Source organism: Podarcis vaucheri (assembly GCF_965113315.1).
Source record: "Podarcis vaucheri genome assembly, chromosome: Z".
NCBI classification, from domain to species: Eukaryota; Metazoa; Chordata; class Lepidosauria; order Squamata; family Lacertidae; genus Podarcis; species Podarcis vaucheri.
The window spans coordinates 43,462,052-43,475,555 of NC_138758.1; the positions used below are offsets into that span (position 1 = coordinate 43,462,052).

The 13,504-nt window shown below is 46.4% G+C and overlaps 2 protein-coding genes across 5 annotated transcripts in view; one reads left to right on the forward strand and one right to left on the reverse strand.

Annotated features, from left to right (window-relative positions):
* The window catches only part of SLC31A2 (solute carrier family 31 member 2), a 287,433-nt gene that overhangs the window by 40,804 nt on the left and 233,125 nt on the right, over positions 1-13,504 (reverse strand). The gene's annotated exons all lie outside the window — the stretch shown is intronic.
* The window catches only part of LOC309524294 (uncharacterized protein), a 152,651-nt gene that overhangs the window by 34,016 nt on the left and 105,131 nt on the right, over positions 1-13,504 (forward strand). For all 3 annotated transcript variants that reach the window (XM_082208765.1, XM_082208767.1, XM_082208766.1), the window contains exons 3-6: positions 1,123-1,281; positions 4,590-4,785; positions 6,639-6,794; positions 8,551-8,592. In XM_082208765.1, the coding sequence (XP_082064891.1) occupies positions 1,123-1,281; positions 4,590-4,785; positions 6,639-6,794; positions 8,551-8,592 (553 nt within the window). The remainder of the gene's footprint in view (positions 1-1,122; positions 1,282-4,589; positions 4,786-6,638; positions 6,795-8,550; positions 8,593-13,504) is intronic.

The window sequence follows — 13,504 nt, forward strand, 5'->3', positions numbered from 1 at the left end:
TTTTCTTATGAACCAAGCTGACATTCAGTAACAGCACCACCAAATCAGAGGGATCAGTGGATAGACCACCAGTATCTTCTAGAGGAGTGAGAAGACTTGGATGAGGAACTGAGACCAAACATCTAGGCCTCTGCCCCATATGGTAGTCGACCCCTCCATTCTAATTGCCCACAATTACTGGAATTGAGGTACCATTTTCACATTCCCTGGTATATGCCCATCTAGGCATATTTGAACACCATCATCCATCACCACATACAACTGGGAGATTAGGGCCACAGGTAGTAAACTAAGACAAAATAGCATTCACATCCCAGCCCACCAAGAGGAAGATGGTTAAGTCCACAACTACTCTCCTCTCCCTGCCTCTCACTCAGGGCACCAAACTAAACTTCTATTTAACCAGGCTCTCACCATGACTGAGGTTCACAGGCCTGTCTCCTACAGCAACTGGCCTACAATTCTGTATCTTGACTGACAGCAGTGGACACCCATGCCCTGTGGCTCACCAACCTCTTTGGTGTCAACCCCTTTGCAGTGGACCCCACTGACCACGGCAGGGCCTATTGTTATAATAGTAAGGCAGGCCACGGGCCACACCCACTGCCCAGCTTTATTCAGCAATCAAGCAAAGCCCCATACTATAATCACACCACTTTGTCTCTTACCTGCAGGCAGATGTCTCACAGAAGAAGCAGACTGACACAGACAAAAATGGCTCACACACTCTTGCTGGCTGGCAGAACAGACCTGGCAGAGGCTAGGATTGTGCAAACCACCCTCTTTCTAGTTGGCCTTCTGTAGGCCTGCTCCCCAAACTGATATGGAAAAGTGATGAGCAGGACTTAAGACTGGAAAAATAAGAAACCAAATTGACAGATTCATTCATCCTTATTTCTATACCACTCTACTGATGTACATGGATATGGGGCACCCCATTTTGTCCTCACAACAACTCTGCAAGAAAGTCTAGGCTAAGAGAGAGAGAGAAAGTTACTAGCCCAAGGTTACCCAGTAAGCTTCATGGCTCAGTAAAGGATTCAATCTTCCTAGTCAAAATACAAAGCTCTAGCCACTATTCAACACTGCTGTTCTGTTATTCATGCTCTGCTTCTCTCTTAGCTTTGCAGATGAGCTGAGTCTGTTGCTGATGCTCAGGTACTCTTTGAAGGAGAACACCAGTCTCTTGACTATCATCGGTCTTCGCAGCAACATCCTCTTTCAGATCAGGATTACCCCTCACACCTTGGTATTTGTTGCCAGAAGGGGGCACCATTATGAGTGAGCTCAGTGCCATATTTTTCTTCATTATTGCATCACATTGTTGCACAGACAGAAAGCCAAACCTATCTGTGCTAAACTTCGATCAGGGAGCAGAATCAGTGGGACAGTTGTCTTCCAGACAAACCTCTGGGCTGTTAAAATTTTGCCTAGTGCTATTTTTCTAGAAAAAGATGTGCCAGAACTCACCACGAGCACTTCCCTTGTTCTCTTATAATGGCAATGGCACTCACCTGAGAGGTACTGGAACTGAGGTCTGGTGCTTTCCTGCTGGGAAAAAAAAAGCCCTGATCCCTCCCTTTCCCCTCTCCTCCATGCAATTAATATTGCCAGGACCACCGATATCCCCCCACCCCATCCCTCCATAGAGATCCTCCACTCCTACCCCCACCCCAGTACCAACCAAGACGACACAAAATCACCCTCCCCACTTCCCAACCACCCACAACAACCCACAACCCACACACTCAACCCCTGCTCCAAGGACTTTACCCATAGCACAAAAAAAACCACACATACAAAAATAGATCCCTCCCCAACCAACCTCTCTATCTCTTCCTTCACCACAAAAGGAAACAAAGAAAATAAGCTGGTAAAAGAAAAGAAAAACAAAGAAAGAAACCCATACCAACTAAAACAATACCCACAACCTCAATAAAACAATCAACAAACAGGCTAAAGTCAGACACACAACCAGCACAATTGTGGCACCAGGGCGTGCCAATACCGATATCCCCACCCCAACTAACCAATAATGTTGTTAATAACACTGACAACATTGCTTATAGACCTTATATCCAACACAGGCATCACAAAAGGTGCTGAACACCATCTCACTGACCATTCCCTGTCACAAATGACAGGGAAGATGTCTTGTTCTTAAACAATGCCTTCCATGTCAGATGAGACCCAGGACCAACTGGCTGGAAGCCAGATGGTCCAAGTTATCCCAAATAAACACTTATATAACTACATATAGGCTATTTTCTGTAATCTACCCGCCCCCCGCTCTTTAACCCAAATCTAATTCTAACCCCCCTCTTCCATCACCCATCAGACTTTATGTCAGCACAACTTAATAGGTTTGATAGACAATATAAGGTGAAAGAGTCAGGACAACCCAGATGTGTTGGCAGGGAATCATCCTATAAAGTAGATAAGCAGAATGGCTAGCTTAAAAACAATTACACTAAATGTGAGGGGGGTTGGGAAACCCTATCAAAAGGAAATGCATCACCTCATATGTAAACACCATGACATTGACTTCCTACAAGAAATACACAATCCACCCAAAGGAACCAAACACCTAAGCAAGTAGTATCAAATAGTATGGAAAACAGCCTTACTAGAAAAACTAACCAATAAACTGAAACTGACACGGTGACAATAGAAGAGGACGCCTTCGCCCCAGTATGGTTCCCCTTTATTACATACACAGCCCAACAAGACAACTACAAGAATCTTCCAACAGCATGTGAATCAATCTGGCTAACCTGATTGAAAAATACACACATGCACACACCCTACTCACACACAAAAACAAATCTCACTACTGCCAACCAAAGATAAACAACCACACCCTAGTCCACCCCCCAACCTCTTTCACCACCAAGAAAATACAACAAGTGAATAGTAAGAGAACCCACACAAGTGACACTGACACAAAACCCCACACATACACTAAGTAGAAGAATAGAAACCTCACCGTCCCCCATCCTCCTCTTCCCCTTCTTTTCTTCCCAACCTAATACTGCATGCAAAACTGTCAAGCAACAAATGAAACTGATCTGTAGAAAACACAACTTGAAAAAGAGACCATTCCTTTTTTAAAAAAAAACTAAGACAACAACAACAACAACAACAACAACAACAACAACAACAACAATAATAGCAGCTCTGATTTTCCCCTGGACCAGGCCTTGCTTCTTACCCTCCTTGTGTGCTTTTGCCTGGCTGGAATGTGCCCTTGACCTCTAACAATGCCTCTTGCTTGGATGGATGGATGGATGGATGGATGGATGGATGGAGGGAGGTTGGAGAGATATGTGTATAAGAAGCATGCTGCATGTCTATTTGGAAACCTCTGACTTTATGTGGTTGCAATATATCCTAGTGTACAGGGGTGAGAGTCCTGTCCATTGCTCCACCCACTTTTGCCTCTGGCCCTACTCACCACTGTCCCCCTGGCCTTTGAAAGATTGTTCACAAGGGAATGCATCCCGTGAACTGAACAAGGTTCCCCAGTCCCTTCCTGGATCATTGGTAGAGATATCTGGAGATGTCAATAAAAGTGGAGAAATATTGGATTGCCAGCATCAATAGAGTTGGGGTGTCAGAGGTCCAGATTGGAAGGGAATGTGTCATGTGTGAACCTGAGGCTTGCACAGTCATATTCCTGTAATGCACGATCAGAGTTAAGGAACCTCAGACCCAGAGGCAAGAACTTCCTATCTGACCTCAGGAGACTGCTCCTCACCTGTCCTGCTTTGTACTCTCTATGAGTGTTCTTGCCTGTCCAGAATTTATCAATGAATTCTGATGGTGCCCCTTGGTTGCCTTGATGGAGGACAGAGAGGGTGTGTGTGAGGGCATGCTGAAACTTGCCTACTGTATGAAGGTAAACATTTACAAATGCTGCTCTGCTGATTTTTGCCTCTGGCCCCACCCACCACTGGCAGATGGCTCCTAGTAAGTTGCCCAGAACAGAATGTGGCTCCTGGTTCCTCAACCCTGTGCTTAGAGCTGGGGTAACTGGCATGGTGCCGACCAGGTAATCCTGGATTACAACTCCTATCAGCTCCAGCCAGCACTGCTAATAGTCAGGGATGGTGGCAGCTGAACAGCAACATTTGTGGGGCACCATGTTGGCCACTAGTGGTTTAGGGTTAATGCCCAGATATAGTCACAATATGCAATGCTAAAAATGCATTGCCCAGTCTCAGAAACTCACAACTTACACTTGCATGGGAGAATTAAAAGGTCATCCCCCAGTGCTGAAATTACATCAGAGTGGGTGCTGGGCATGGCCTCCCAGGGGTGAGTTTTCTACAGTGGTAGGGCCATAGCTCTCTGGCATGCAGAAGGTCCCAATCTCTAGTATATCTTAGTAGTGTGACTTGGTATAAGGCATCCCTGTATTCAGAGGCAGCTGCGTTTTGAAGGTAAGAGTGTTGAGGGCTGGCTCTAGTGTTAGGCAGAATGAGGCATGTTCCATCCATTGCCATCTGTCACACCTCTACCAGCATACTTCCCTGTTGCTGTGTGTTGCCTAACTCATGTATTGCTCTTTCTGGCCCTGTCACTTGCAGGTTCCCAGTTTCCTCCCTGTCAGATGGACACTGGCACAGAGTGGCCCTTAGCATCTCCTTGAACAGGTTGGCTCTGTATGTGGACTGCTGCCTGCTGGAGAGCGTTGCCTGGTCTGGTTACTTTGGCATGGGGGTGGCCACGGAGGGCCTGGTGGTTATTGGAGGTCTCATCGAGCCCTTTGAGGTCCCTTTTGAGGTGAGGAACAGCATGAGTTTGCAGCTGCATTATTCTTTTCAGGACACCGCCTACTACCATGCATGAAAATCACAAGGAATAAGGCAGCTTTCTCTGTTCCCAAATAGAAAAGCTGTCTATTACAATGCACAAGGAAACTGTTCAGCAACCACAGTTCCCATAATCAGAACCATAGCTAGGTGATCTTGCCCTGGCAGAACTGTCCAGATTGCACCCCCTAACCACAGACAAATTAATTCTTCTTTCCACCTCTCCTCCAGCCCCACCCATTCAATTCACCCTCTATTTAAAAACTTTTCTTATGAGCCAATAATCAATATTTTTATTTATAGACATATTTATGGACATATTGTAGCCGATTTTGCACCCCCTCCTCCACCTGCACCCCTAATGGGGGCCCACCTCACCACCCCCTAGCTACAGCCCTGCCCATAATGAGTTCTTCCTAACACATACTGTCCATTTTTATCCAGATACTGGTAAGAATGTATATCTGCTTTAAGGGCATAAGAAGAGCCCTGCTGGAATGGGCGTTTGTCTAGTCCAGCCTCCTGTCCTCAAAGTGCCCAGCCAGATGCCCTAATGGGAGGCTTGCAAGCAGGACCTGAGTCTGTTCGACTTCCGAAACGTTCGACTTCCAAAGCGCATCTTCTGATTGGCTGCAGGAAGCTCCTGCATCCAATCGGAAGCTGTGGAAGCCCCGTTGGATGTTCAGTTTCCGAAGGAACCTTCAAAAACCAGAACACTAAGTTCTGGTTTTCGATTGTCCATGAGCCAGAACATTCAACTCCTAAGGCGTTTGGGAGCCAAGGTACAACTGTATTTGTATACACTTCTATCATAGCCATTCTTCCCTTATCTCTTAATCACTGGCGGAGGAAGAGTGGGGCGGGGGGAGCGCACCACCCCTGGCAGTGAGTTCTTGGTGGGGTGCCATTGTGGCTGCCCTCCACCCACGCTGGGTGCAATGCCCCTGCAGGCAGCGTGCCACGCCTTTGTGGGTAGCGTGCCACGCCCCCAGGACATGTGCCACGCCCCTGGGATGCGCACCAGCCCCACCCCCCGGTGCCTGAGCATGAAGCTCCACCCCTGCTCTTAATTTAACATCTCTGAAATGTTGCAACCAGTGCTTTTCTTCTAGGAAAAAGGTGCCGGAACTCACCACGAAGTTGTTACAGTCAGTGCCACACTTTTAATCAGTGCTTTTCTTCTAGGAAAAAAGGGTGCTGGTGCTGTGTACCCTTGAGTGCAGTCGTGGAACTTCATGCACCAGCACTGGGGGTGGAGAGCAGGTGGGGGCGGGGCTGGGGCGCATCCCAGGGAGGGGGCGCACCGCCCATAGGTTGGGGCATGCGTCCTCGGGGCAGGGGGCGCTGCCCACAGGGACGTGGCATGCATTCTGGGGGCATTGCATGCTGCCTGCGGGGGTGGATCGCCCAGTGCGGGGGGAGGCAGCTGCAATAGAACCCCACCGGGATCACGCTGCCCCCCACCCCCCTCTTCCTCCACCAGTGCTTGAGTGTCCCCAGATAAAAAGCACTGGTTGTGACCTTTCCTCATAGGAAAGTTGCTCCAACCTCTTGATCGTTTTGGTTGTCGTTTTTGAATCTTTCCCCACTTTTCAGTACCCTTCTTGAGACGAGTTTCCTCGCACCCACCTTTCAGAAACCTAGAAAGGTGAACAATAGGCAGTGAGTTAAGTTCATGTGTCTTGGAACTTTACTCCCCTACAATCTTGTTACTTTTTTATTATTCACTGTTTTATAACATAATACAGTAATAAAACTTGCATTCCGAAAACCTTTGGTGCTCATTATATTTTAACCCTTCCCAAACTCTCCCTTGCTTTCCAGGGTGCGCTGGGACAGCTGAGCTTCTGGATGGGAGATGCTGGAGTTGCAGCTCGATCCTGTCAAGCCTCTTACAGCACCTGCGGCAGCCTCCTGGACAAAGGAGCTCACCATGACAGATCCCACTTCTGGGAGAAGTTTCCCCGAGCTTGGACTCAGGTGGAACTTTGTAAAGGGTTGGAAAAGAAAGGTCGAAGTGGGAAGGTAGAAAGAGCAAAGCAAATGATGATTTGATTTGTGCTTAAGAACTCCCACCAAGTGTAGTTGCAATTTAGCACCAAGTTGAAATGTTTTCTCCAACCGGAAGTTATGTCAGAGGCCATGCAGGGCCTCAGAGGTTACAAGACCTCTGACGCGACTTCTGGTTTTCTGCTGGAAGTCACGTCAGAGGCTTTGCGGCGTCTCAAGACGTCAGGCCTCCGACGTGACTTCTGGTAGAAACTGGAATTCATATCAGAGCCCTGCAGTGTGGGTGCTGAGCACTCCCCCACATAAAATGTGGGGGCCCAGGCACCCAGGGCCCCCTAGAGTTGGTGCCAGTGTTATGCTCTGTCATGTCCCATTAGATCCAAAGGCCATTCTGGGTGGGTGGAGTCAGTCCATGCCCTGAGCTTGTTAAATCACCTAGGCCACCATATGGTGCAGCTGCACACAAGCCCAAAAGCTTCTGATTTTGAGTTCTGGTAGTTTTTAAACCACATTATTTATTTATTTAGATAATTTGTACCCACTTTTCAGCTGAAAAGGTAGCCGGGGTGGCTAACATACAATCAAAATTTGACAGCCCCACCTGCAGCCTAATGGGACGTGGGCGGCGCTGTGGGTTAAACCACAGAGCCTAGGACTTGCCGATCAGAAGGTTGGCGGTTCGAATCCCCGCGACGGGGTGAGCTCCTGTTGTTTGGTCCCTGCTCCTGCCAACCTAGCAGTTCAAAAGCAGGTCAAAGTGCAAGTAGATAAATAGGTACCGCTCCAGCGGGAAGGTAAACGGCGTTTCCATGCACTGCTCTGGTTCGCCAGAAGCGGCTTAGTCATGCTGGCCACATGACCCGGAAGTTGTACACCAGCTCCCTCAGCCAATAAAGCGAGATGAGCACCACAACCCCAGACTGGACCTAATGGTCAGGGGTCCCTTTACCTTTACCTTACCTGCAGCCTTAGCAGTTCAGAGGCAGGAGGTTCCTGATGGTGATGGGCCTCCAGCAAAACTAGTGAAATGAGCTCAGCTTCTATATCTCTCCCTCTGAGGCAGTCTGATGGAACGGCTGCCCCCAAATGATAGCTGAAGGCTGAGGAGGCCTGATGGAGCTGGCCTGTTATGGTGGAACCAATGACCCTTATGCTTGAGCCTCAGGTGAGGAAGAAAAAGAAACGGTGCCAACCAGTGATCACTGCTATAGGAGGAGAGTGAAATTGATTGTGGCAGCAGCAAAAAAGTAAGGTGGGAATGTCCCCCCCCAAAAAAAAAACACACCTAGCATTCACAAAACCACCAATTTAAAGCCAAAAAACGTCCTTTAACCAAAAAAGAGAGTTGTGCTGGAATGAGTTTAGAAAGGTGCTGTGGCTCAGTGTCAGCATCCGTTTGGCATCTCAGGTTCAGTTCCTAGCATCTCCAGGGAGGACTGGGAAACCCTGGAGTGTTACTGTCAGTCAGTGTAGACAGTACTGAGCTAAATAGAGCAATGGTCTGGTACAGAAGAAGGCAGCTACTTATGCTCCTGATGCAGGGATAATCCATGAATCACAGTGCAACAGTAAGCAATGCTTTGCATACAGTTGACTGTAACCATGCCAAAACCATATATATTTCTGCTTAGTGGTGCTCGAGACATCAGCGGGTGACTGCGAAACATTTGCCAGCTATGAAAATACTGACTTCTTTCTCATCTGGCTTCTGCTCTGTTTGCATTAGGTGCCAAATGTAACCAATGAGGTTCACCGATCCTACACAAAGGTACAACTTTTTCTAAACTGCACAGTGCCCAGACTCTACTCTTTGGTTTGCCTTATTTAAACAGGAGACCCAGACACTGCAGCATTTCTTATCTGATAATGGATGAGGTCATTCTGGATGCTCTGGATAATAAGAATAAAAATAGCAACTTCAGAGAAGCGAGCACAGTTGTGGATGCTGTGAAGTGTGCTAGTTTATGTGTTGTGAACAGCTGAATTTTGCAAGTGCATAATTTATGTGGCTAACTCTGTGGATTAAGTAAATTTCCATATATTTGCTTCTTTGCCCATTTCCCTCCCTTCCTTCTGCTAAAATAGTAAAATCCTTAGACCCTTCAGCCCCTGAGATTATACTTCTGCACTCATCCATGAGGACTAGAAACTTTAACAGCATGGAATCTGTTTGAAGGATGTTCAGCTGTGTGAAGTAATCGCAGAACACTTGCTGTTTGGGCTACAACTGTCCACCCCACAAATCCCATTTAACTTTTCTCCTTCCTTTCCCTTTTGTTGATTTTTTTAAAAAATACTGAAGCCCTTTCTTTCTTTCTTTCTTTCTTTCTTTCTTTCTTTCTTTCTTTCTAAGGGGAAAGTGTCTTTTGGTCACACTATATGATCACCTCTGTCAGGAGGCCTCTGGAAACATTGCACAAAGACAGACTTTTTCTATCTCTCCCCTACTTGTTAGCTTCCCAAAATGAAGTGGATTCAGTCTTTCCCAAAGTGGTTTATATTGACCACCCTGGAATTGATGGGAATGTGCAGTGAACAAAGATCCAGGGGCAAAAAGTGTGAGGGAAAGGGCCTGGGTGAGGAGAGAGGTATAGTACAAAAAAGTTTAATTAGTGATCCTCAGTAATGAAGGACCTGGGTCATGTACAGTGTGGTATGACATCATTATTTTAATTTGCTTCACTCCCTAATCTTTTACATTTTATGATTCTGAGTAACTGATAATGCCTTACACCAAGTCACATCAGTGGTCCATCTAGCACTATATTGTCTATACCAATGGTTCCCAATTGGTGGTCCACAGACCCCAACTTACCCAGAAGGTCCATGGCTTGGTTTTTAAAAAACAGAGGGTCCACAGTTCTTATCTATTTGGTAACCACTGACCTATGATCAACATTGGTTGTCCAAGGTTTCAGGCAGGGGACTACCCCAGCCCTTGTAAGAAAAACACTGGGGCCTAATTTGATTAGTAGAATGTCTGGCATCTGGTGGGCGGGGCTTGTGTGCTGTGCTCTGGAATCGGTCCCTCCCTTCGAGTGTTCAGTTAGAGAGACCAACTGTCACTCTTGCTTCATTCTTGCTCATGTTGCTGTTTTAGTTTCTCTCACAGATTATGTTATTGTGTTACAGTTTTCTTTATTATTAAAGCTTTGTTTGACATATACATGAGCCACTTAATTTGCTGAATGAAAAGAACGTCTGCTGAAGAATGCAGCAATATCGTAAACTGTGTGAGTGAGGGGATATTGCCAGTCTGGCTGGAGAATTGATTGTTGTTGTTGTTGTTTAGTTGTTTAGTCGTGTCCGACTCTTCATGACCCCATGGACCAGAGCACGCCAGGCACTCCTGTCTTCCACTGCCTCCCGCAGCTTGGTCAAAATCATGCTGGTAGCTTCGAGAACACTGTCCAACCATCTCGTCCTCTGTCGTCCCCTTCTCCTTGTGCCCTCCATCTTTCCCAACATCAGGGTCTTTTCCAGGGAGTCTTCTCTTCTCATGAGGTGGCCAAAGTATTGGAGCCTCAGCTTCAGGATCTGTCCTTCCAGTGAGCACTTGGGGCTGATTTCCTTCAGAATGGATAGGTTTGATCTTCTTGCAGTCCATGGGACTCTCAAGAGTCTCCTCCAGCACAGATTTTATTTACTCACCCCACCCCTCCACAACAGCCCTACCTCGAGATGCTGGGGACTGAACCTGGGATCTTCAGCATGCAAAGCAGTTGCCCTGCTACTGAGTTTTGGCTCTTCTGTGCTTGAATCCCTTCTGCAAAATACAGAGGAGCTTGCGGGCACCCTGAAAATATCCCAGTCTAATTTTGGACTCCCCTCTTCTTTTCCTTAAGCTGTTGTTTGTTTCCATTGCCTACTAAGGTTGGCTGCTGCCACCACGTCTGCTTCTGAGAGTTGATTTATGTTTCAGTTACATTTCTGCCATAGTAAGAGTGCTTGTGAGTTTAATGGGCCTGGAGAGAAATGTAATGAGACTCTGGAACTGGGACAAGTCACTCCCCACACCCACCCACCCTCCCTCCCTCCCTCCCTCCCAAGCTCCTAATCAGGAACAGAAAACTCCTGGGATGTTTTAGAGGTTCAGTTGGACTTGTAAAAATAGGGGGGAAGAATCCACTGCTTTGGAGTTGTGGGTTAAGAAATAATGAGAAGCAGCTGAGGTACTCCCCTCCACATTAACTTTTGCCTGCAGCTTCTCCTCCTTTTGCACCTAGAGAGGTAGATAGAGAACGGCTCCATGGTTGCTGTTTTTTTGTGGTTACATTGCACAGTTGTACCTTCAAAGTCAAACGGAATCAGTTCCGGAAGTCTGTTCGACTTCTAAAACATTCAGAAACCAAAGCACAGCATCTGATTGGCTGCAGGAAGCTCAAGAATAGCTCAGAAAATTCATATTTTTTGTGGGTGGTTGGAGTGTTTTTTTTTTGGGGGGGGAGAACCTGCAAGAAAAGACCAACAACTTTGGGGGAAAAGAAAAAAGCTCAACAACTTTTCACTTTTTAAAATATGTCAGCCTCAATGCAGATATGGTCCTGATTCAATTCAGGGGCTGGCCCTAGCGGTCAGAGACAGCAGTGCTTCTGAAAAGCAGTTGCTGGAAACCACGGAAGGGAAGGAAGGTCCTGTATCCAGGTTCTGCTTGCAGGCTTCCCACAGGCATCTGGTTGGCTACTTTAAGAACAGGATGCTGGGCAAGATAGACCACTTGCCTGTTCCAGCAGGGCCCTTCTTATGTTCTTCTGAGAGAGGGCTGACTAAGGGCAGTCAGAAGTTGCTGGGGCAGAGCCAGTGTGGTGTAGTGGTTAAGAGCGGTAGACTCGTAATCTGGGGAACCAGGTTCACGTCTCCGCTCCTCCACATGCAGCTGCTGGGTGACCTTGGTCTAGTCACACTTCTCTGAAGTCTCTCAGCCCCACACACCTCACAGAATGTTTGTTGTGGGGGAGGAAGGGAAAGGAGAATGTTAGCTGCTTTGAGACTCCCTAGGGTAGTGATAAAGCAGGATATCAAATCTAAATTCTTCTTCTTCTTCTTCTTCTTAATGAACCGGTCTCCATTGCCAGACACTGACAACTTTTCACTAGTTTATTGCAGAGCAAAGGGCACCTTAGGACCCTGGGAGTTTTTGGCTGGTGGTGATTGATAGAGGGGGAGGTATCTCTTTTCTCCCTGCATCATCTCTGGTCACTGATATGAAGAACAGATGCCATTTGAGCTATAAATCATGTAATGTTTCAAGCTGTTTAAATAGTCACCAAGGGGTGGTTGAGATACACAAGATGTACATTTTTTTCTTTTACGGGTTCCCTTCTGAACATCCCCAGTGAAGAATGGTCACTGTGAACTCAAAATGAACCAGTCTGCTTATTTCCAGTCTCTGGGTTGTATCCAGCCGTCCTACTCAGAGTAGACTCATTGAAATTGATGGATGTTACTTACTTTGATACAACCTTGTACTTCTTAATGCTGTGTTCACTCATAAGTCCATTCTGTTCTATTTCTGTATTAATCTGTACATTTGAATTTGCATTCAAATACAGCACATGTTTCAGTATGTAAACTTCTTTTCTTTTGAGGGGGGAAATGGTTAAACCTGTTTCCTCTTAAAATATGCATACGTTTTCAAAACACTGTTAAATTTTATTTATTTTTTGATCCATGAACCTGAACATTTTGCTGCTACCTGAACCTGCAGTCTAACTCCACCTACCTGGGACTAAGTTCCATTGAATTCAATAGGACTTACTTCTGAGTAGCCATGGCTATGATAGCATTTGAGTTCTGAGCTGTGCATTATTACAAGAGGCGCAGATTTGGTCTGTTTTTGTTGGGATCCTCAAGTGTTCCTGGTGGAGAGATTAGATTCAGTTCATATTTAAAGGCTAAACTACCCAGTTCCCACTTTCTGAAACAGTATGTTAACTAAAAGGCAACCATCTTTCAAAATTTGCACTTATCCAAATTCTGCAGTGCCAAGTAAGGTGGGACAAAAAATATGAGACAAAAAATGCATAGACTAAAGGAAAGCATGCACAAAAAATACAATTGTTAATGAAACTGACAATGCTGTATATTAGGGGAAATTGCTTTATAAAGATGTGCATCTTAGGCAAAACCACAAACAGAAGTTAGAAGAAAATCACACTAAAACACACAAAGTGTGAAAGAGAAACCAAAACTGACAGAGTTGTTCATCCCTAACCAGAAGGGGTGCCAACTTGGGCCCCAAGTTATGGGTGCCCAATGGCACCTGCGATGTAACGTGATGTCACAATTTCACGACGTCACGTTGCATCAACCTGCCCAGCGGTGCTTCTGAGGCCTGGCAGTTCACACCCAAGACCTCGCAAGACCTCTGACATTGCCTCTGCAGTTGTGTAAGGCCTCCTACACAACTTTTGGTACAAAACCTGGAAGTCACACAAGAGCCCACACAGTAGGTACTGAGCACCTACCAAAAACATGTGGGTGCCTGGGCCCCCTATAGTTGGCGCCTATGCTAACCAGGCTGGGCCAATGCAGGCAAAACTGGATATTCTTAAGTATGGTTACTGGATGAAATGTGAGCAGCAGGGTCACAAGCTCTTTCTACCCAATATTCCACCACAAATACTCATTTCCCCACCCACACTTCTTTTCTTTCTTGTTGTCATGAGAGGCTTAGATGA